The sequence below is a fragment of the Tachysurus vachellii genome, chromosome 25, assembly GCF_030014155.1.
Source record: "Tachysurus vachellii isolate PV-2020 chromosome 25, HZAU_Pvac_v1, whole genome shotgun sequence".
Classification (NCBI taxonomy): Eukaryota; Metazoa; Chordata; class Actinopteri; order Siluriformes; family Bagridae; genus Tachysurus; species Tachysurus vachellii.
Window position 1 is genome coordinate 15486578 of NC_083484.1, and position 24125 is coordinate 15510702.

At 39.9% G+C, this 24125-nt stretch overlaps 2 protein-coding genes across 3 annotated transcripts; one reads left to right on the top strand and one right to left on the bottom strand.

Annotated features, from left to right (window-relative positions):
* Window positions 1-2336: 2336 nt before the first annotated feature.
* On the top strand, window positions 2337-5178 carry c1galt1b (core 1 synthase, glycoprotein-N-acetylgalactosamine 3-beta-galactosyltransferase 1b). 2 transcript variants are annotated; one of them, XM_060861712.1, is made up of 5 exons: window positions 2337-2453; window positions 2807-2979; window positions 3060-3492; window positions 3587-3803; window positions 4812-5178. In XM_060861712.1, exons 1-5 carry the CDS (start codon window positions 2443-2445, stop codon window positions 4965-4967), a joined length of 990 nt encoding a protein of 329 aa, XP_060717695.1. In that variant the 5' UTR covers window positions 2337-2442; the 3' UTR covers window positions 4968-5178. The 2 variants fall into 2 exon arrangements, with proteins under 2 accessions (XP_060717695.1, XP_060717697.1); XM_060861714.1 differs by having other exon boundaries at window positions 2828-2979.
* Window positions 5179-5202: 24 nt separating this feature from the next.
* Window positions 5203-23554, bottom strand: col28a1b (collagen, type XXVIII, alpha 1b). Its single transcript, XM_060861715.1, has 35 exons — window positions 23471-23554; window positions 21159-21283; window positions 20419-20978; window positions 19615-19635; window positions 19466-19525; window positions 19312-19365; window positions 18272-18316; window positions 18148-18174; window positions 18017-18061; window positions 17888-17932; window positions 16590-16643; window positions 16120-16188; window positions 15907-15975; window positions 15753-15821; window positions 15586-15654; window positions 15436-15504; window positions 15194-15262; window positions 15025-15093; window positions 14311-14382; window positions 14155-14223; window positions 13968-14039; window positions 13782-13850; window positions 13562-13630; window positions 13274-13342; window positions 13082-13150; window positions 12834-12902; window positions 12554-12622; window positions 12334-12402; window positions 12184-12264; window positions 11953-11988; window positions 11818-11854; window positions 10370-10924; window positions 8586-8716; window positions 7531-7693; window positions 5203-6450 (listed from the first exon to the last, which is right to left on the bottom strand). Exons 2-35 carry the CDS (start codon window positions 21274-21276, stop codon window positions 6266-6268), a joined length of 3396 nt encoding a protein of 1131 aa, XP_060717698.1. The 5' UTR covers window positions 21277-21283; window positions 23471-23554; the 3' UTR covers window positions 5203-6265.
* Window positions 23555-24125: the final 571 nt, after the last annotated feature.

Here is a 24125-nt window from a genome sequence, read left to right on the forward strand (position 1 = left end):
CTTCCTTTGGTAAATACAGGCGGTTTAATGTAAAGCAGTTAAACAGATTTATTTGAAGATGATTTTAGGTCCTATGGCATGTGTGGGACGGCTGGGGATGGGGATGGATTTTGGGACCCTGGACCCCGCAGCACCTCACCTTGATAGCTCGTTGCAATATGACGCTGGCGGGGGTCTATCCTATGCCATGGCCATGAGGGGTATCAGAGGCAGCTTTATAATACCTTATCCATAGTTGAGGAAAGAGATGAGAGGAAAGTATCTGTGGCCGAGTCCAAGGGCAGTGAGGAAAAAGACTCAGGATCAGGAAGGGAAGAAAGAGTGCCAGAAGCTACAGAAGAAGGGGAGACAGAGTAAAGGTTGCGGCGGGTAAGAGCGAGGGGGTGAGAGGTAGTTTTAGGTAGGGTAGGGAGAGTGATGGTAAAGGATACCAGGTGATGATCAGAGACGTGTAGTGGGGTAGCAGTCACGTCTGTAGCTGGAGAAGGACGGGTGAAAACCAGGTCCAGCACATTGCCTCCTTTGTGTGTGGGGATGTAGCTGTTGAGTGTGAGTGTGAATGAGTCAAGAAGAGACAGGAGGGAAGAAGAATGTAGCTTGTCAGTGGGGAGGATGAAGTCACCAAGCACTGTCAGGGGGGAGCTATCAGAAGGGAAAGCACTAAGCAGTGTGTCCATTTCTTCCAGGAAGTCACCTAGGGGACCAGGAGGGCGGTAAACAACAATGATAACAAGGTTAATTGGAGAGGTAACTGAAATGGCATGGAATTCAAAAGAGGAGATGGTTAAATGAGACAAGAGGAGAGGTGTAAAGCACCATTTCTTTGACAGCAATAAACCTGTACCACCACCCCTGCCTGTTTCTCGTGGTGAGTGAGAGAAAGCATAGGCAGAGGATAAAGCAGCTGGTGTAAAAGGCGAACGTGCTAACCACTAAGTTATTGTGCCCCCCCTTTATTTGTTTATCATTACTACTACTGCTAATACTATTATTAATATTTGTCATTTCTTATTAATTGGATTTTTCATTATTATTGTTGTTATTATTATTATTATTGCTATTACTGTTGATATTGTCACCTTCCTCATACCCCTTTTTCCAGTTTTCTTTTGTTAAATTTATTTTATTTATTTTTTTGTTTTGTGTGATACTATTATTATCTTCATCATTATTATTGACATTATAATTATTATTTAATTTAATATATATATAAGTATATATATATATATATATACGTATATATATATATGTATAATTTTTTTTTCCTCTTTGATTTATATATATTTTTTTACTTTTTTTAACTGGTTATGTCTGTTGTACTTCCCTACATGCTCCTTTATTCATATATCTCCACTCGCACACACAGACACACACACACACACACACACACACACACGTTTTATTTTGTTGGTCTTTGTATTTCTATTTTGCAATTTTATGTTTGCATAATAAAAAAGTAAAAAAACAAAACAAAACAATAAAGAAAAAAAAAACAACAAAAAAAAAAAAAAAGGTTCATCTACCTACAACCTCATCACGTCGTATCTGAGGAAGTGGAAAATTATTTAGGAAAGTAAAAAATTTTTTTTATTGATATTTATAAATTACTTCCACTTATAAACCTATTTAGAAATTACTTACCACTTATATATATATAGATATATAGATATATACATTCACCGGCCACTTTATTAGGTACACCTGTCCAACTGCGTTATGCTAACATGTCAATATGGACCTAAATCTCTCAGGAATGTTTCCAGTACATTGTTGAATCTATGCCACGAAGGATTAAGGCAGTTCTGAAGGCAAAAGGGGGTCCATCCCGGTACTACTAAGGTGTACCTAATAAAGTGGCCAGCGAGTGTGTGTGTATATATATATATATATATATATATATATATATATATATATATATATATATATATATATATATAAAATAACAATAAAATAATTTCCAAGTTATAGTGAAAAATAAATCTTCCTAATCATACTGATATTTTCCCATTTTGTTCCATGTAATAGTCATTAAAATCAAACTTGATTAAAATAGACGTTATTGAATTGAAGTAGATCTGAAATTCCACTGAAGACGTACAGTGGAAAACAAATGTTTTAAACTCATGGTATCTTAAGTATGTAACTTAGTGATCCAGCATTAATGTATCCAATGTTAGAGATTTAAGCACTTATGTACGTCGCTCTGGATAACGGCGTCTGCCAAATGCTGTAAATGTAAATATGTGTTTAAATAAACTGGACCAATAAACTGGAATTTCTCGTTCATCATCCATCATGTGTGCGTTCTGAGGCGTGTCTCACATTGTGATGTCCTGGACAAAACTCTTTTCTTCAGATGGACAGAATGTTTGTTGTAAGAGACACTTTTATACCTTTAAATTCTCTCAGCCCAATTCTCCTTTTTGACCGGTCTGAGAAAAGATGTTTTTAAGGTAACGATTTTCATAATTTTTTCTTATTTTAAGTAAATTAGGTCTTTAGTAGACTCTTGCTTTGTCCTTTCTCGGTTATGTTTCATCACTAGTAACATTTACGAATGTTAGGTTTTATATAAAGAATTTTTGTTCGCGCTTTAAAATGTTTTTTTTTTCTTTTGAAAATGATGTTTCATGTTTAGAAGGTTGTTTTTTTCTTGCTTTACAACCTTAAATGTCATCGTCAGAAGGTTATGCTTTCTCTCAATTTCTTCATTTGTTTAAAGTTTGTTTTGATATTTTATTTTTAGTATTTTTTTTTCTTTTTTAGACAATTCTAAAGTCTTTCTCTTATGTTTTCTCTGATGAAGGTTGTTATGTTCCTTCCTTAGGATGCCACGAAATCTGATGTTTTTCTGTGGAGGGTTCGTTGGCTTTGTGTTGTTGCACATGAACCTGAACTTTATCACCGATCAAACTTTAGACTTTACATTTAAATCAACCTTCCGATTAAGAGACATAGCCATCTCTATCGTGAAATCAGGTATGTAAATGTCACTTTTTACAATATTACATTTTTTTTTTTAGTTCGGTTTTAACCGAGAATATGAATAAACTTCTCAGATGACGTAGCGAAGCAGCTGAGCTCGAAGGTGCAGATCTTGTGCTGGATCATGACCCAGCCCAAAAACCTGGAGCTGAAAACCAAACACGTCCAAGCCACTTGGGCCAAACACTGCAACATGGTCCTGTACATGAGCTCGATCGCCAGCGACTTCCCCACCATTGGACTGAATGTGTCCGAGGGCAGAAATAATCTCTACATGAAAACTATCAAAGCCCTCCATTACATCTACACTCACCATCTGGACTCTGCAGAGTGGTTCCTCAAAGCTGACGACGATACGTTCGTGGTGGTGGAGAACCTGAGGCGTCTCCTGATTGGATACAACACTGACGAGCCCTTCTACCTGGGACACAGGTTCAGGATATTTGTAAATCAGGGCTATATGAGCGGTGGAGCCGGCTACGTTCTAAGCCGAGAGGCTATCAGAAGGTTCTGTCGGGTTTGTTTTGTTCAGACTTGTTCCAAAACTTGCTGAGATTGAAGCCATCGATTTATAATTTTATGTCTATGGTGAATCTAACAGGTTTGTCCAAGGTTTCAGCTCAGGACTATGCACGCACACCAGCCCACTGGAGGACGTTGCCTTGGGGTTGTGCATGGAGACCATGAAGGTTGAAGCCGGAGATTCGAGAGATGAGATGTTGAGAGAAACATTTAATCCCTTAACTCCAGAAAGCCACTTGATCCCTCCAGACACCAGGGAACAGATCTGGGGCTATGATTACTATCAAACAAAAAGAGTGAGTACAGATTCCACAAAGTACATCGATTTGTGGTCATTTGTGGTTATACATCGATTTGACCCTCTGTTACAGGCTTTAAAATTACCACAGGAAGAAAAAAAAATAAACAACCCTTTTTTTGGTATAGTATAGAAACAGGGTTCCTCAAGGCTTCATTGGATGGTCAGTGATTCCAGGTTTATGAAGGGGCTCAAGTTTTTGTGAAAGAGAATACTTGAACTTTAAGGGCCTCCCCAATGGGACAAACTGGAGCTCTAGCCTAAGGAATCTTTGCTTTTTGGGTGGGTTTTACTCAGAACCTTTTATGTAAAGGACATTCCTAGCTCTTTCATGTGGATCAGAAGCAAGACCTTTGAAAACCTTTGAAATGTCGCCCTTTAGAGTTACAGCATTTGGCAGACCTACTTATCCAGAGCCACTTACAATTTTATCACATTTTATACAACCGAGCAATTGAGGGTTAAGGGCCATGGTCAGGGGCCCCAGCAGTGGCAGATTGGTTTACCTGGGAGTCGAACTCACAACCTTGCACTCAGCAGTTCAACACCTTACACACTATTGCTCTAAATATATGACCTTTGGTGAGAATTACAGGGGATCGATTTACAGGGGATCGATTTACAGGGGATCGAATTAAAAGTATGTCAAAATCGGAAGAGAAAAAACAGAAATAAAATGAAATGAACCTGAAAAAGAGTGTGTTTGTGCATCTGTGTAAACAGGTAAGAATGTAAGAAAATAAACGTTGTATAAATCAGATATGATGTGACAGCTTAAGCAAATATTTCCGGTGAAAAAAAAAATGTGTAGGAACGCTGAAAGAGCAGATGTGTATTTTGTGTAGTACATTTCCCTGAGTGTGTGTGTGCATGTGTGTGTGTTTGTGTGTTCGTGTGGGTGTGTGTGTTTTCGTGTGTGTGTGTGGGGGTGTGTGTGTGTTCGTGTGTGTGTGTTCGTTTGTGTGTTCGTGTTCATGTGTGTGTGGGTGTGTGTGTGTTTTAACAGGGCCCGGAATACTGTTCCGATTTCGCCATCAGCTTTCACTACATCCAGCCTGAGATGATGTACGAGCTGGAATATTACACTCATCACCTGAGAGCTTTCGGGTATCAGTACAGGTTTACGCCGGCCGTCTCTGCTAATGTTGCTACAAGCCCATAGTTTAAAAATGAAACAGAAACAAAGGCTGTGTTATAGTCGAGAAAACAGCACCATTTATTGAAAATTGCATCTCATTCACAGCTTATTAATAAGTTCATTTGATTAAAGTAGCTGTAAAACCTTCCTTGTATAAGAAGTGAAGGTCTTGATGTGTTTCAGTGTCGAAGGATTTGTAAATAATAATCTTTATTAAAAGGTTTTTACCAGAAAACACCTCGATTTTACCTTGTTTTTATTTTACACGAGCCAAAAAACACAATTTTTGTTTTAAATATTTTTTTTTCTAAATGTTTTCTGAATCGATTTCCGATTTTTTAACCGATTTTAAATTTAGTCTCCGTGTTTCACGTTAATTGAGTCCCGTATAAAGGTGTTTAACTGATGGAAAGACGAAGCAGGATGATTCTTCTCGCGTGAGACATGCAGCTTATTGGCGGAAAGGCTATTGTGATAAAAGCGAGAACGCGAAAACGAACGACGTCGTCCAGGGAATTTAACGCGAGACAGGAATTTGTAAGATTCTTGATTAGAGTTAATTAAACACTATTGTACTTAAGAACACTATGAAACAAGATTATAAGCATGAACACTCGGAGAAATACAGCTCCGAACTGAAACCCGTTAAACATAGACGTATTGTATACGACACTTCTGATGCCGTATTTTTATTTATTTATTTATTTTTATTTTACATGATATACGTGATAAACTATGGAAAGAGTGAGATTCACTGATGAAATGATTGTTAATTAAGTGTTTCTGTAATATATAAGGAAACAAACCTTTATACTGTCGAGGAACGTATATTTAAAGATAAGGTAAGTGATCCCACAGTGGGCCTCATTTATCACTCGTTAAATCGTCTCGCGTGCGAATGTTTTCTGGACTTTCGTACTCTCGTGCAAATGTTGATGAAATCCAAACAGTTTAATTTAAGTAAATTAATTGGGAATGTTTAGCCACGCCCACAAAACTCCCAAAACAAAATGACGACTCAATGGCTTACGATAAATATTCCATAGACACATTGTGAGCTTTCCACAATGTCAACTTCCGTCTTAATCGAATGGCGAATCGTATTGAAATAATAGTAGCGTGTAAGTGATTTACACCGACGCGTGAGAGATATAAGCTTTTTTTTTTCTTCATGAACTGGATAAATGAGGCCCGCTGTCGTGAAAGTATTCATATTCGTGTTCCTCCGTCTCCTTAACCTTCCTGCCTGTAACACACCGCAGCTCAGCTTCAGGAAATCTCTTTGGTTTATAACCTTGAATCTTTTCTTCATTACTTAATGGTCAGCGAGGCAGATTGTTTATGACGCAGGATTTCTTGCAGTCGCTCTCCGTGTCGAACCGATTACGGTTGCCGTGGCAACCTCCGAACCAAAACTGAGCACAGGAGTTGGCCTTGGGTTCGTAATACCATTTCACTGTGTACGCGCGGCACGGCCCGGGGTTGAGCGGCTGCAGGCAGGCGTCACCTGTGGACGGAAATGTTGAGTCTGTCGTTTAGTTTTCATCCTGATTAGATCAGGAACAGACACAAAGAACAGCATACAGCGTTAACCTTCAGCTTATAAGCCCTGGATTTATTTTATCACTCGTTAGTAAGGAAACGATACGTGTATATATTTATATACAGAAAACCTTTCCAATTATTGGTGTTGTAGTGTTTTGATGGCTAAAATGGCTAAAAAGTTGTAGCATAAATATGATTTTATTAAGAAAAACTACTAAGAAAAGGAAGTTGGGCATAATAAGGAAGGCTTTGGGCATAATGAAATCAAATCAAATGAAACATACATATAAGTTAATAAGCGACATAGAGAGATAGATGGATAGCGTAATAAATAAATGTATTCATTTATAAAGTAATAGAGAAGCACGTCAAGTTTCAAGTTGAGAGAAACTGCATGTCTGTAGACTGTGAGTTAAAGGTAAGAGAAATGCTATAGAAAACTGCGTTGGGACGTCAAACAAAACAAAAACAAAACAAACGTGTAGCCAACGCGCAGAAAGGGGCGGGTCTTGTCAATATGGGCGGAGAGAGTGTTCAGTGCGCATGTGTGACATTAGCAGAAAGCGGTTTTAACATTGACATGGAGGATAAAAACAAAGAAAGAAAGCGAAGAAAGACTTACGATAAGGTAAGAAGTAGGACGTGTTAATATAGGATCAGCTTTCCAGCGCTGGAGAGAACTGAAGGAGCAGGAAGGCCTGCGATGGGACGCCGAGGCGCTTTTTTCCTTCTCGATAGGTGAGTAACGTTGGTTTTGCTTTGTTACACAGAACTAATATATGCCTTTGTCCTTTGCATGATTATGCTTGTGTGTCATTTTTGCTTGTTTGTTTATCTGCAATCGTATTGTTCTTCCCTTCAGCTATGATAAAGACACATTTCTTTCCATTATTTGCCTGGGTTATGTATGTATGAGTGGGCGGAGCTAACAATACAGGGGTGGGACTCATTTGGGTTAGGGGCGTGTTTGTTTTGGTGATTTCAAATGTCAACATTGGCTTTCAAACAACGGAGACCCCACCTTTAACAGTGTAACAGTTACCTTTAATAAATTCATCCTGAATCAGTATTAGGCTTGGCTCAGTGGTGGTGGTCTGTGGTTGGACTGGTCTCACGATGTCCGACGGATCATACAGGCGGTTCCCATTCTCTCTGTTAAAGGATGGAGCTCTGGTGCTGTCTAAGGTTCCTGCAGATGCTCCTTTCTGCTTGACATCAAAATACTACAGTAATTAAAATATAATCTCTGAACTGAATATTATAGCGGTGCTTTGGTTTAGTATTACAACAATTTTAGGATTCTGTTCTGTATTAAACGTTACAGGGACACGGGGGACACGGATAGATGGACAGAGATCTGATGACAAATAAATGTATATATAGCAAGACAGACCATTTTGTTGACATAATTCAGCAAATTAATTATGTTTATATGACACATAATGATTTATAATGGCATTTCAATTAATGATTTGCATTCATATGACACATTGAGTGATGAATCATTTCTATTTGACACGTGAAAACATGATTTCACGTGTCATATAGACATGCTTCATGATTCAAAGTGTCATATAAATATGTATTATTATTGTGTGTCCTATAGAAGCGAATCATTTTTATTTGACACATGATTTACCTCTATTTGGCACATTGACTAATATTTTATATCCATATAAGACAATGAATAATGAATCACATCTATATGGTAAGTCAAATAATGATTCATATTCATATGACACATAGAATAATGATTCGTAACCGTGTTCAAAAATAAATCACTTCGCAAAGTAATTTAAATTTATATAACACAGTGAATAACAATTCATATCCATAGGTCATATCGAATAGTAACTCGTGTCCACGTGGCACGTTGAATAATAAATCATGTCCATATGACTTATCAAATAATGAATGGTATCTATATGACACTTTGAGTCATGAGTCACATCTATTGAACACAGCGAATAATGAATCACGTCTATGTCTTATCGAACATGGACTCATCTGTATGACACATTTCTCTTTATGTTTGTTGTTCACCATTGTCTTGTTGTCCTCAGTTAAAACCTGTGGATATAGACAGATATTTCTTACCTGTGTAATTAAAGGTTTAAAGGTCTGGATGTTGAGTCCGGGCGTTACCGGGAGGAGATCAGGACTGGGCGTTTGCCTAAACAAGCCGTCACTGCCCTCGCAGAGTTTAACCAGAAGCTTGCTCTCTATTACTAAACCAAAGAGATCACATCGAGAACAACCCGTGAGGTAAGTGAGGTAGATGTAGACAGTGAGGTAGACAGTGGTCATTCAAGGTGCTTTACATAGAAATTAGAAAACAGTTTATAAGAGAGAAAAAATATATATATGTAAAAATAAGAGACACGATAAAATCATAATAAAAACAAAAAACAACTAGATTTGTAAAGTCCGTCACGACAAACTGTGATGTTGGCCTTGACGATGCAAGTATTCGCAACGGATGGTGCTTTTTGGAGGCAAGTGGACATAAGGGTTAGTGTTGCTTTTGGAGGCAAGTGGACAGAAAGCTAGGTTGCCAAAACATTTGGAGGTAAGCGGAGACAAGCATGTGACATCATCTGAATACTCTTGATGAAGTTCCCCTCATTGTTCTGAGTGTTTTGATATGTCACATGTCCTTGTAAAAAGTTTTTTGATTTAGCATATTTTGGGGGCGAGGCGGCGGCAAAACCGAAAGGCCAGTCGGTACACCAATTTAAACCTTTGTTCAGAGTATCACCCTAAAGGACCTGGCCGAGTTTGGTGTAGACAGTTCGAAAGCTTGCCGAGTTATAAACCTCCAAAGTTTATAATGGGAGTCTATGGGAAAAAAGGAAGTACCGGAACTCGGATCACTTAGAAAAGTCAAAGCAACAAACTTCAGACCTTCAGGGTCTACAACATATCCGAATTTGGTGCATGTGGCTCGAAAGCTCTAGGCCGCATTAAACTTTATAAATTTTTGTCTAAGCTTAAATAGGAAAACAGAATGTTGGCTTCTACAAAGCGACATAATTAAAGAAAATTAATGTGATTTCAATAAAAACAGTTTAAAATATGTTCAAAAGAATAAAACAGGAGTAAAAGTGATTTGGATGAAAAGTGCAGTCAGTGTGAAGCAGCACAGTGCTCATTTAGTAAATGCAGATGTTAAACAGATGTGTTTTTAATCTTGATTTAAAAGTGTCTACTGTTGAAGCACATCTGATCTCTTCTGGAAGCTGATTCCATCTATAGGTGGCGTAATAACTAAATGCTGACGCACCTTGTTTTGAGTGAACCCTCGGTATCTCTAACTGACCTGATAATAATGATCTGAGTCGTCTGCTTGGTTTATATTCAGTTAGCATATCTGTCATGTATTTCGGTCCTAAGCCACGAAGTGACTTATAAACGAGTAACAATACTTTAAAATCTATTCTAAATGTAACTGGAAGCCGGTGTAAGGACCTGAGGACTGGAGTGATGTGCTCAGATATTTTGGTTCTGGTCAGAATTCTGGCAGCAGCGTTCTGTATGAGCTGCAGCTGTCTAATGGTCTCTTTGGGGATCCCAGTAAGGAGTAATATCCTATTAGATCGGTAAAACATTCTAACTGCGCTCACAGCATTCTCTCACTAGAGTCAACAATCATCTCTGTAATGCAGTCCAAGTTTTATTTTACTTCGTAACGAGAAGCCGTAGATGACAACATAAGATGAAACCATGCTTTTGCTTCCATTTTTGTGCCTTAAAGAGTAAATGGGAAATCAAATTGTAGTGGCTAGTGTCTCTTTGTGTCTGAGGTACGCACATGAAAGATGGCTGGTCATCTGTCACTTTGTTGCTTGCTACAGTGAACGTACTGTAATAAGGTAACTTACCAGTGAGTGTCCTGAAGTCACTAATCAGATAAATGTGCTCCTCATCTGGGTCAGACGCGATGGACTCCAGCTCTTTATTGAAGCTTTCATAAAACGGATCACTCTGATTCACCACACCGATGACGAACGTCTCGACGTTGGTGGTGTGCGCATCTCTGACCGCATCCTTCAGCTTAACCACATCCCGTTGGTCCACCTGGCCATCTGTAATCACCAGAGCCACTTTCCGAACTCCAGGGCGGGCCGAGCGGAACAGCTGATTGGCCTCATGGATGGCGCTTCCCGTGTAGGTTCCCTCCCCCATGTAGGACATTCGGCGTACGGCAGATTTCACCTCATCACGGCTCAAGGGTCGATGAAGATCACTGATCACAGCAGTCATGTGGCTGTACAGCACAATGCCAACATGTGTGATATTGGGCCCGACGGAAACGCGGTCAATCAGTCCATTCACAAAGTCTTTAATGATTTCGAAGTTGTCGGGACCGACACTCTCCGAGCTGTCGATCACGAAAACCAGCTCCAAGGGGCTGAATCTGCAAGTCACCCCACAACCTGAAAGACACTTCTTTTTAGGATCGTAGGACTGTTTAAATTAAAAAATAAATACAGACTTTGACTTAAGACACATTAGTGTGTAGACAAATGAAGGAAATTCTTTGTCTTTTTAAATGGAGACTTGAAAAAATGTATCAAACTTTCATCATATTTGGTCGAGCACCCTGTCGCTAACTGTGCAATTTAGCACCTAACCACTAGGGGGCTCAGTGAATTATAATTATTATTATATAGCTTCAAAAGCTAAAAAGGGGAGCACGGTGGCTTAGCGGTTAGCACGTTTGCCTCACACCTCCAGGGTTGGGGGTTCGATTCCCACCTCCGCCTTGTGTGTGTGGAGTTTGCATGTTCTCCCCGTGCCTTGGAGGTTTCCTCTGGGTACTCCGGTTTCCTCCCCCGGTCCAAAGACATGCATGGTAGGTCGATTGGCATCTCTGGAAAATTGTCCGTAGTGTGTGAGTGTGTGAGTGAATGAGAGTGTGTGTGTGCCCTGTGATGGGTTGGCACTCCGTCCAGGGTGTATCCTGCCTTGATGCCCGATGACGCCTGAGATTGGCACAGGCTCCCCGTGACCCGAGGTAGTTCGGATAAGCGGTAGAAAATGAATGAATGAAAAGCTATAAAGTGAATTGCACTAGATGAAAATGTTCATGTCGGTCTTCCTTCAGAATCAGAAATAAGAAATTTGCATTAAAGCTATAGTCACAGACGGAAAGCCACCGACGGTGAACCCAGATGCTGATAAAACACCGACAGCTAGCAAAAAACAAAAATAGTTGAGAACAACAGCTCTGTAATGTGTCACAAAGAAGCTTTCCTCCTGTTAAATATTTTTTCTTAGCATGATTTTGTTTTTTGCGCATAGAAGTAGGCAAAATGGAAAAACTCACCACAAATGGATTGAATTAATTTGACAACTTCTTCTCTCTGCAACATACAGGACAAAAAATGGCCCATTAATCTCCATCTCACACCAACGATTAGATATAAATCTGTATGACTTTCAATGGCTCGATCACACTTACAGTAAGACCGGGTTCTCCTTTTTGGCCTGGTCTTCCCTGCCAAATAAACACGTCTCTTAAGGGTTGCAAATATTTTTTAAAAAGTATCTGATCTTATCATTCATCATAAAAATGTATTTACTGAAAACTCTTATTTATTTGAACTAAGGCTGGTTTTCTGTTATTATTTCAAGTGAACTTTAATTTAAAAAAAAAAAAACAACAATATTCACAAAATTTCAAGGTCCTTACGTATGGCCCTGTTTCTCCTGGTTCCCCTTGTCCTCCTTTATCCCCTTTACGTCCTCGTTCTCCTGAAAACCCACGGTCCCCCTGCAAAGAGGACCGACATGACAGTGGTGTGTATGTATTCTTACAGAACAGGGCATGATCTCATCTTACCTTTTGCCCAGGTAAACCCTCTCCTGGGGCTCCTCTTGGTCCCACCAATCCCTGAAATCCAGGCTCACCCTGGACAAAATGGACAAGCAGATAGCATGGAGCTACAAAAAAACCTTATCACTTTTTGTATTCACAACATTATCGTACTGTAGAATCACTCGACCAAGAGATAAAGTCCATGTTATAGAGATTTATACTGAAAGATGATAACACATCTTGCCTTTGGGCCTTGGATTCCCTCTCCTGGGGGCCCATTTGGGCCGGGTGGGCCGGTCTGACCTATAGAACCCTACAAATAAAATAAAAGCCTATTTTGAGGCACAGCATTGCATGGAGATCATTAATGAACATTTTCATGGTCAAATCATTGCTGGAATAATTACAGTATAATTGTTATTATTTTCATCTGCCTTGGTAGAACTTTAACACGAACCCTATAGATAATCTCCAGATAACAGGGATTGGAAGATGCGAGTTTTATATTAGAGTAAATTACTAACCTTTTGGCCTACATGTCCAATTCCTGATGGCCCTACTGGCCCTGGAGGTCCTGTAGAACCTTGATCACCCTGAATAGAAAACAAAAAGCTCAAATTGGACACTATCAGCCACAGCATTTACAATGGGTCTGGTGTTGTAGCAAAGCAACAACAAACTATATGATTTGGATGGAGAAAGTTCATTTCTGGAATATGCTACTATTGAAATTTTAAGTAAAAACACAACTTCAAAATTACTGAATTCATACCTTTGGTCCAGGAAAGCCTATCCCTGCTGGACCGGGCTCTCCAGGTAGTCCCTTGTCGCCTGGAGGACCCTAAAGATAATGTAGTGGAAAACAAATACAGGGGATAAAAACAACAATGTAGTGTTTACTATAGCTGGACTGTCTTAACTGAACTTCTGGTGGTTATAGAAAGTTTATTAAATGTATATGTACAGGTGGTCCAGGATAGCCATCTCCCTTCAGCCCTTGTGGTCCTAAAGGTCCTGGAATCCCTTTTTCACCCTTAACAAGAAAAATCAGAAAAACAAAGACAAACGTATCTCAACTTTCTGAATTCTTATAATCTGTAGGGTTTATATTACTCAGTTCTTGACTTCACTATAAAAGCTTGTTTATTTTGGTCTATTTTATTACGATCGCCATGACGCTGGCGTATACAGTATAATTGTTCTGATCTTACTACATAGATTATTTTTAGAGTAACATTTTTTTAAGATTGACCTTTGGCCCTGGGAAACCTATTCCGTTTTCTCCAGCAGGTCCTGGAAGTCCAGGTGGCCCAGGATCCCCCTATAAAGAATACACTCTGAGTATGTTGGCATAATCTGGAATTAATCAGCAAAGTATGCATCTGTGTATCTGCTTGACGTACAGCACCGAACAAAAATATCTGTCAAAGAAATTTTGATGAATGGTTGTTGACCAAAAATTGCAAAAGTACCATACTTCCAGGTACTCCTTTTCCTGGAGGTCCAGTATCCCCAGGAAGCCCCAAACCTCCTGGTTCTCCCTATAGAACAGAAAAAGATATAAGACAAAACTGGTTATCATTGTTAGCAACAAGTATCATAGTTAGAATATAGTAGTTTTCTTGACTCATTTAAAACAGATGACTTTTTGTTCCTACCTTTCTCCCTACTGGACCCAATGGTCCTATGAATCCTGGTGGTCCTCTTGCTCCTCTCTCTCCTGGCTCGCCCTTTATGAATAAGATGTGTATCGTTTAAATATCATTGGTCACAGTTCATATGTCCTATTTAAACTGCTTTATAGTTTTGTTCTGTTTTATTAAGACCTCCGGACATCAGATAAACCTTTTCTCCAGGTAGACCTTTACCAGGAGGTCCCTCTGGTCCTCTAGGTCCAGGAAGACTGGTTTCACCCTATAAGAAGAAGACAACATGTGGCCAAATATTGCATTCTGGAGCAGATCCAGCTTCCTTGGAAAATTGTTATGTGATTATGCAAACCTTTGCTCCTCTTGCTCCGTCTTCACCTGGAGCACCTGGCTCCCCTGGAACACCTTGAAGGCCAGGCTCACCCTTTAGTAGACACACATTAAAGGCTAAATCTGTCATTTGTTTCCCATTTTTAAAGTAATTTTGAATACAAGAAGTGCTTTTATTTTCGATTTTTCACCCATTTTCTCCCTATTACTGTCTTGGCAAGTTCCCACCCACCAGTCAGCTCTACCTATTGCATGACTGCTACTAACCATTGAGATTGAAGGCAGGCATGTTCTTCCTCACTGACACAGGATGCCAGCAATTGCCTAATATTGCCTTGATTCACAAGAGGGAGAGAGTATACCCCTCCCACCCTATGAGTACCATATATATCCCACTGCCAATTATGCTCCCTTGCAGTCATATGCTCTCATGGCTGTGGCATTGTCGGGATTCTCCCTAATGATCGCCAGGCTATAGGGCAAATACTTTTTTGTTGTGGCAAACAAATGACTTTGGATTCAGAACATTCACCAAGCTAGATTATTCTTTCAAGTCCGAATAATCTTACCCTCAAACACAAGTCAAGTTTAAACTCTCTAACTCTCATTCTACCCAAAATGCAGTTGGATGTTGTCAATAATCACCAGGATAAATATATGGGTGTCTAAGTCATTTAAATCAAGACTTACATCCAAAGTAGAGGCTCCAAGACCCCAACCATTCATTGTGTCTTACCTTGGCTCCTGGCTCTCCAATTCCTTTCTGTCCTTGTTGTCCATGTTCTCCTGGGAAGCCACGATCTCCCTGTGTACAAAACATAACATAGTCTCCACCTAGTGTTTCCATCAGGAATTGTTTCCATGTTTTATTGCAGTTCAATTAATAATTTGCACAAGAACTCTACCTTTTCACCAGCGAGGCTTATCCCTGGGAGCCCTCTGGGACCAGGTGGACCTATTGGACCCTGGGACCCCTACATGTGTTATGTTGTAGTATTGGCACGAAGATGAAGGCAGAAAGAGAAATGAATACACAGAATTCGTTCAATTCATTGTTTTAACGCTTGATCCAGTATGATACATTTTAAGCCAGACTATGAGCAGTATTTTTAGCTATGAATTCTCATTATATACTAAAATTTGAAACCTTTTCTCCTTGTATTCCCACCCCAATAGGTCCTATGGGACCAGGAGGCCCATGGCGCCCAGGATTCCCCTGTGTGGTGCACAAAAAAAAAAACATTAAATATTTTATACCACTCTTAAAGAGCACCTAATTATTATTATTGTTTTTTACCTTTTCACCCTTCGGGGCAAAACCTGGTGGTCCACGTGCTCCAGTTGAACCGTTATATCCTTGATCCCCCTGAGATATAAAGCCGTTTAGATTTTTAGCCTATGCTAAGCTATGCAGACTAGTCAGTATCACAATGTAATTTACTGTAAATACTGTAAGTCGCTCACCTTTGGTCCTACTAGCCCCTGTCCAGGGAAGCCAGGGGCCCCTTGAAGCCCTGGAAATCCTGGTGGTCCCTGTGTTTATAAATGCACTAATATTATTATTATTAATAGACTCATGCCAAGACATTCTGACACCTTTTTGTCAGTGCCCACTTACAGGTTGGCCTGGTTCTCCTTTTCCGATCGGACCTACAGGACCCGGTCTTCCCTGGTTTCCCTTGTCCCCCTAGAACCGTTGAATATCCAGAAAAAGTTCAACACGAGTAGTACGACATTCATCAACGTTAAAAATTAAACATAAACCTAAACCTAAATCGTGAACTTTAATTTCTAATATAATTTAATTATACAACAAATCGCATCAGTTCACCTTAGGCCCGGGAAATCCAACACCTATATCCCCTCGAGGTCCGGTCGCACCAGGAAGTCCACGATCCCCCTACATGCAGATTAAAGCATTAAGACTTGTAAATGGATTACAGGTCATTTTTTTACTTCTGTAGCTCTGGCATGGCTGTAAATGTGACAGGTCAGATGCCATGAACTTTCTGTCTCCTTCAAAAATAAAATGTACTCGATTGACCTTTACCGAGGACAAAGCTAGCTTTCATTCACACTTCAATCTGAATATAGAATTGAATATTCTCAAAAAGCACTCTTTGTACAACCGTTCATGCTCGCATAGTGTTTTATTTTTGCACGGAAACCCCCTCAAAATGTCAGTCGTAAACAATCCCCGGATAAACACAGTGGGAGCGCAGTAATTCCCTGCAGAGTTACGCAATGTGCAACAATCATGATTCACTTTCGTGCCAAAGAATTGCAGTAAATCGTTCTTACTTTGGGGCCTTCTTGTCCTTCAGGTCCTTCATCCCCTGGTGGCCCTTGGGGACCCTGAATAAAAGACAAACAAAAAACACTGAGGCTTGAGGATTGATACATAGAGACAGAGATGTATGGAAGGAGACTCCAGTGTCAGCACTTGATGTAACACTCAGAGGTAAAGCTGTAATTTTAGGTTTTTCAACATCTTCAGATCCTTAGAGGTGTTTAGCTTTCTTGGTAACAGGCCGAGTTTTTATGCAAGAGCGTTTTTGTCTTTTTATTTTTTAGCAGAGCGAGAGAGAGGGAGAGAGAAAAGAGAGAGAGAAAAGGGAGATGCGAGGATGAATGATGATAGCTGTATTATAACGCGATTTTATCTGTTTAACGATCTGTATGTAACTCTAAATTATTAAAATATACAGTGTCAAAAAAATCCAAAATAGTCTTTGGTGGAATGAATGAAAGGAAATGAAAGAGGAATGAAACCCTTCATTCATTCATTCATCTTCTACCGCTTATCCGAACTACCTCGGGTCACGGGGAGCCTGTGCCTATCTCAGGCGTCATCGGGCATCAAGGCAGGATACACCCTGGACGGAGTGCCAACCCATCGCAGGGCACACACACACACACTCATTCATTCACGCAATCACACACTACGGACAATTTTCCAGAGATGCCAATCAACCTACCATGCATGTCTTTGGAACGGGGGAGGAAACCGGAGTACCCGGAGGAAACCCCCGAGGCACGGGGAGAACATGCAAACTCCACACACACAAGGCGGAGGTGGGAGTCGAACCCCCAACCCTGGAGGTGTGAGGCGAACGTGCTAACCACTAAGCCACCGTACCCCCCGAATGAAACCCTTATTATTGGAAATTATTTAGTCGAGGAAATCTGACTATAAAACTGTACAAAGATTTTTAATAGCATTGCAGTGCTAGCAAATATAAATACCGTGTATAATAGGTTGTATAATACAGAATGTAATGAAATCAAGTCTGAGAACGAGAATGTTCGGACCTCGCTCTAGGTTTTAGACAAGCGGACAGTCTACATTTCCCAGTCCTCACTTTAATCCTAGCAAACAATGTCTACAAAAATAATATCCCGCATGTCTGCATTCGCAGTGTTAACATGCTCGTTGTTGCAGGATTACGAGGATCTTCTGCTCGCATTCCATAAGTGCAGCACGGAGGACGAGCGCATTACTTCTCCTGTGGTTCGGTTTATGCCTGTGTACAAACCAAAACATCTCCATTTACTGTATAAGAAGGAAAAATCTGATGATGATTTGATTTGATTTTTACCTGCTCTCCTCGGGCACCTCTCGGTCCTGGAGGTCCTTCAGCACCCTGAGAAGTACAAGATTTCACCTCGGTACTCTAATGTTGATTATATACTCAGTTGAGGGTCTAGGGTGGTCTAGCAACACGTACCTTATTTCCTTTTAATCCAGGAGCTCCACATTCTCCTCTGTCACCCTAGAAGACTCTTACAGCTTCACTGATCACACACAACAAAGGGAATTATATATATTTTTTAAAGTAATTTTTAAACTCACACTTACCTTATCACCTTTGTACCCAGGTCGTCCCTACAGATGGCACACACACACACACACACACAGTGATACACACAGATACAAGAGGGTATAAAATCTACAATGCCGAACACAGTTCTATAGGAGTTACCTCAGGCCCGTCTGGTCCCAGGGGTCCTGTTGGTCCGATGTCGCCCTACAGTTCAGTGAAAGAGGAGATGAAATGATTATAATTCTTTATCCATTAGTACACTCATTCACACTGAGGTTAAATTCTATAAACAGTATGTGTGTGTGTGTGTGTGTGTGTGCATACATAATTTTGTACACTGTGTGTGTGTGCGTGTGTGCATACATAATTTTGTACACTGTGTGTGTGTGTGTGTGTGTGTGTGCATACATAATTTTGTACACTGTGTGTGTGTGTGTGTGCGTGTGTGTGTGTGCGTGCGCATACATAATTTTGTACAATGTGTGTGTATTCTCTCCAGCTGATGTGGTCAATAATGAAAATGATGTTCGGCACAATACATGGTGTGTGTGTGTGTGCGTGTGTGTGTGTTTGTGTGTGCGTGTGCATACATAATTTTGTACACTGTGTGTGTGTATATACATAATTTTGTACACTGTGTGTGCATGCTAAATTTTGTACACTGTGTGTGTGTTTGTGTGTGTGTGCATACATAATTTTGTACACTGTGTGTGTGTGTGCATACATAATTTTGTACACTGTGTGTGTGCATACATAATTTTGTACACTGTGTGTGTGTGTGTGTGTGTGTGTGTGCATACATAATTTTGTACACTGTGTGTGTGTTTGTGTGTGTGTGTGTGTGTGTGTGCATACATAATTTTGTGCACTGTGTGTGTGTTTGTGCGTGTGTGTGTGTGTGTGTGCATACATAATTTTGTGCACTGTGTGTGTGGGTGTGTGTACATAATTTTGTACACTGTGTGTGTGCATACATAATTTTGTACACTGTGTGTGTGTTTGTGTGTGTACATAATTTTGTACACTGTGTGTGTGTGTGTTTGTGTGTGTGTGCCAACATAATTTTGTACACTGTGTGTGTGTGTGTGTCATACATAATTTTGTACACTGCGTGCGTGCATGTGTGTGTGTGTGTGTGTGTGTGTGTGTGTGTGTGTGTGTGTGTGTACATACATCATTTTCTACACTTTTCAGCTCACCTTTACACCTTTTTGTCCTGGCAGTCCTTCAGTCCCTGGATCTCCTTTTTCCCCCTAAAACAAACCCCATAATCATCTTCATCTCACTCATTAACACTCATTAACACTTCAACACTAATCATTACTTCAGCAAAGTGCTTTTTTTTTCACTCACAGGGTTTCCCTGAGGTCCTCTGTCTCCTTTCTCACACACACACGCTTTCACTCGTGGACACTGTAACACTAAATCTAGTTAATAAACACACCACTGATGTGTTGTTGTACAGATTAATAATTTGGCACAACATGAACTGAAACACTTACTTCACTGCTGGTTATTTTTTTCTGACAAATAAAAAAAAACAGAAGGAGAGATTAGAATATATTTCATAACTGTTTCTGAAGCAGTTTTTAACATACTGTATACGTGTAATAAAGATGGAAGAAATTTCAATTAACGGTAATTGGATTTAAACTGAATGTGGGTGTGGCCTGGACAGAAGGGCGTGCTGTTCATCTTTCTGGAAAGATTGCTGGACCCCTGATAAAGGCCCTTAATCCTCATCTGCTCAATTAGGTGTTTGCCAAATACCATTAATGTAAATATATCACATTCGCTTCCTCGTGATGTTTTTATTTGTGTGTTTGTGGAATAATTTAGCACATAACGAGGCTTTCTTTTGTTATCAGACGAGATTTTTCCACTTGGAATCTTAATCTTCCAAACCATGGCATTGTGGGTTCAGACTTGACCTTTAATGTGTGATATTTCTGGTGTGACACGAGCCAGGGCAAGTTACCCTCACCACGTATGACGTTATTATTCTAACCATTATTATCATTTAGATTGATTAAAGGATGACACGTCATACAACATCATCCTTTTAGTTCATTAGTGTTATTACTTCTAGCAGGTATAAACAGTCTGGGATGTAAGTGACACTAAGAAACAGCTGGTTTCACAGATTTCCCACAGTGTTAAATGAATAAATTGTAAACTTCTTTAATTGAAAAGTTTTTGTGGTATAAATCACGTAGATTGGAACGTAATCAGCGTACTCTGCTGATTATTTAGCTATAACAACACACCCCGGGGTTAGAAGCACAAATTGAGATCGTTTATCTTACAAGCTCCTGAAGCAGTTTCTCTTCGATGCCTAGATCATTGAGGTTGTGCACAAACTGGTGTGCTGGACTGCTAGCCATGGCTTGTAGCTTGGGGCTTTTTTTGCTGCCCTGTGATGACAAGCTGATGGTGAAGAGCTTGATGTTGTGACCTTTGGCCTCTGTGGTCGCAGACAGGATGTCAGGACTCCGTGGATGGTCGGCGCCATCAGTCATCAGCAGTATCACCCTTACGCTCTTGTCGTTGGTTTCACGTACAAAGAGGTCCGTGGCGTTCCCGATGGCGTAGGATGTGTACGTGCCCTGCCCGATGTAGGGCATGGAGGATACAATGTCCTGGAAGCGGTCCAGGCTGTGCCAGTCAGAGAAGCTCTGCACGATGGACACGGCGCTGCTGTACTGGAGAGCGGCGAGGCGGGGCATTAGGTGCCAGCCGTCGACCTGCATCTTCATTACCCGAGCACCAAACGAGAGCGCAAACTCCTTCTCCTTCGCAAAGCCGTACGACATGGCGCTCTCTGAGCTGTCCAGGAGGAAGGCCAACTCCAGCGCACACACCAGAACTGCTTATGGAAGACATAAGAATCCAGTCCAACGGTTACAAATGGGAAGAACATCTGTGGGCGTTGATCATTTTAACATCTGTTTGCATCCAGCATCCAGCAGCATGTTTTAAAACACCAAGTAGTCTCGCAATCTAAAAACGAGTGTCATACAAAAAAATACACAAAAAACAACTTTACCCTTTCCATCTGTTGTGCTCAGGTTCGTTTGGTTTCTTCGGTTTTGACTTCGGACATCGCGTGAAAGGAACAACAATGAAAAGCACAGCAGTGTCGACCTCCACAGCTTAGCCTTCATGGTTAGCCTAGAAAAGAGTGAGAACTGGTTAAAGGAAAAGTTCGACCAAACATTACACCATCTTCCAGTTGTCCCAAAGGCCGTCGATCAGCCAAGACGTGTTTCTCCGACTACGTAGCTCACAGAAGCTTAAAGCTGTTCAAACAGCACCTTTTGTATATAAAACAGGAGAATAAAAGATTAAAATTCGTAGAAATTTAAACCATATTGTCATCCAAATCACTTTAAATGTACAATTCTAATCATTAATCTAATCTTTGGCCTTCATGCCTTAAACCCAAGCCTAATTTTAAGCTTTTTATTGATAAGTGGGTCATTTTGTAAGTAATGAACAAAACCTTCTGTGTCATGAAGTCATAGGAAAATAATCAGTGATGCAGTGGTGTGATATACCTCAAATTTATTAACAACCAACACATGCTGCTTTTTATACATTTATTGTTATATTTAATGCCATAAAACAACGAAAGTTATTTAAAAAAAAACAAATAAACCACGAAGCATAAACTCATCTGTCCTGAAATTAGGTGTCTCAAAAGCAGTGTTGTATAAAGTACTAGAAAGCAATACTTCAGTAAAAGTACAAGTATTGTACTAGAAAAAGACTTTGGTAGAAGTGAAAGTTACCTTTTAGAATATTACTCAAGTAAAAGTCTTAAAGTATCTGATATTTACTGTACTTAAGTATCAAAAGTCATTTTCTGATATTTAATGTACTTAAATATTTGAAGTAAAAGTAAAAAGTAAAATTTCAGTGATTTTCGGTAGACATAAGAGGCACTTCATGTGGGCCTATGTGTATGATGTGGCTCTTTGCGGTAACACAGTAAAAAATGTGGCTCTTGGTCTCTGACTGGTTGGCCACCCCCTGGTCTACGATAACGGGAGGTCCTCCAATAGGTGCTTCCATGGCGGTTTCAGTTGTGCTTCATCCTCCTTTGGCAACATTACACTGAAATAGAGTGTGCAGAGCTGCGTAATGTAATCTAGGAGCAGTGATTCGCCAAACCTCCCTTATTGCAGACGCACACATTTCTTCTGATTTTATTTTGTAGTAACGAGTAACGAAGACGCTTAGTGTAAATATAGTGGAGTAAAAGTAGACATTTTATCTAGGAAATGTAGTGGAGTAAAAGTGAAAGTTGACATAAATTTAAATAGCGAAGTAAAGTACAGATACGTGAAATTTCTACTTAAGTACAGTAACGAAGTATTTGTACTCCGTTACATTACAACACTGCTCAAAAGTGACAGACAGCTTCGTTTCAAAGCTCTGACACTGGAGACTCCTTACTCACTCACTCATTTTCTACCGCTTATCCGAACTACCTCGGGTCACGGGGAGCCTGTGCCTATCTCAGGCATCAAGGCAGGATACACCCTGGACGGAGTGCCAACCCATCGCAGGGCACACACACACACACTCTCATAATCACACACTACGGACAATTTTCCAGAGATGCCAATCAACCTACCATGCATGTCTTTGGACCGGGGGAGGAAACCGGAGTACCCGGAGGAAACCCCCGATGCACGGGGAGAACATGCAAACTCCACACACACAAGGCGGAGGCGGGAATCGAACCCCCAACCCTGGAGGTGTGAGGCGAACGTGCTAACCACTAAGCCACCGTGACCCCCTGGAGACTCCTTGCATCATTGTTAAATAGAGAACTGAAAACTGCAAGGAGTTTCAGAAAACACCAAATCACCAAGTCACCGATCGACTCCACAATGATTTGAGGCATCAGTGCCAAACTGGTAGGCATTAATTATTAGCAACTTTAGACAAATATCTTAAACTGCCACATTAAATACTCATGCATGCATCATTTACCTTATTTTTAATCCACAGTTAACTTGAAAAAAAATAAAGATTTTATAACAATATACAGTAAGTTAATAGTGTAAGATATTTTTTGGTATTATAACTTTTTTTTTTTACTGGAACAATTCCACTGGTTGTCTGTTATAGCGATCACTGAAAGTAACTGTTTCTTCACCAAACACAAACTCCTTAAATTACAGATTTGTATTAACTATAATTTCAGAAATAATTCCTAAAAAAAGAATCATACAATTTTATTCGTTATTTATGTATTAATGTCAGTTTTAAATCTATTTTAAATCCAGAACATCATGCATGAATGCAAAAATTGACCCAAGATGCTGACGTCATTATGAGGTTTCTTACCTTTTGTGTCATGCAGACGTGAGTGATTTTAACATCAATTGTCCTGTCACGCGGATCTGGTGTGCAAATGGTGCACGACGCATCACACACCGTCCTGGATCTGAACGCCCCTCAACATCTCACTGGTTGCCGTGTGTGTGTGTGTGTGTGTGTGTGTGTGTGTGTGTGTGTGCGCGCGCGTGCTCACGCGTGCTTCGGTATTTAATAATAAATTTAATGACAAATAACAGTAGATTTGTCTTATATCATAATGTATTGGCGTTTTTATAATTATTAAATACTAGAATAAAATGCAATTAGAATTTAAATGGAATTATTTCCCGGGTTTTTTTTGAGTAGAAATTATTCACTCGGATTCACTTTTTGATTAATTAATTAATTAATTAATTAATTACATCGCGGGTTGCCAAGTTTGCTGTAATCCTCCCTGTAATGTTGCTTGGCATGTGAGGGGGGAAAATATTTTAAAATGTAAATTATTTATAAATTGCTTTCTACAGCTAAAACCCAGTAGTATTAACAACCGTTTACTCCTCTTATACTCCTTACTTTTCCTACTTTAACGTCAATTCATTTAATGAATTGACATTTTGTGCATTTTACAAAACAAATCTATGAATTGTTTTCTTTCTAATGGTTTCTAAGATTTTTTTCT

Coding starts and splice junctions, on each gene's coding strand:
- c1galt1b (XM_060861712.1), top strand. Junction 2,980..3,059: donor CATCTCTATCGTGAAATCAG/GTATGTAAATGT, acceptor TAAACTTCTCAG/ATGACGTAGCGAAGCAGCTG. Junction 3,804..4,811: donor ATTACTATCAAACAAAAAGA/GTGAGTACAGAT, acceptor GTGTTTTAACAG/GGCCCGGAATACTGTTCCGA.
- col28a1b (XM_060861715.1), bottom strand. CDS start 21,276: ATGAAGGCTAAGCTGTGGAGGTCGACACTGCTGTGCTTTTCATTGTTG. Junction 18,317..19,311: donor CAGGACAAAAAGGTGTAAAG/GTGAGCTGAAAA, acceptor ACTGAACTGTAG/GGCGACATCGGACCAACAGG. Junction 14,040..14,154: donor AAGGTCTACCTGGAGAAAAG/GTTTATCTGATG, acceptor TTATTCATAAAG/GGCGAGCCAGGAGAGAGAGG.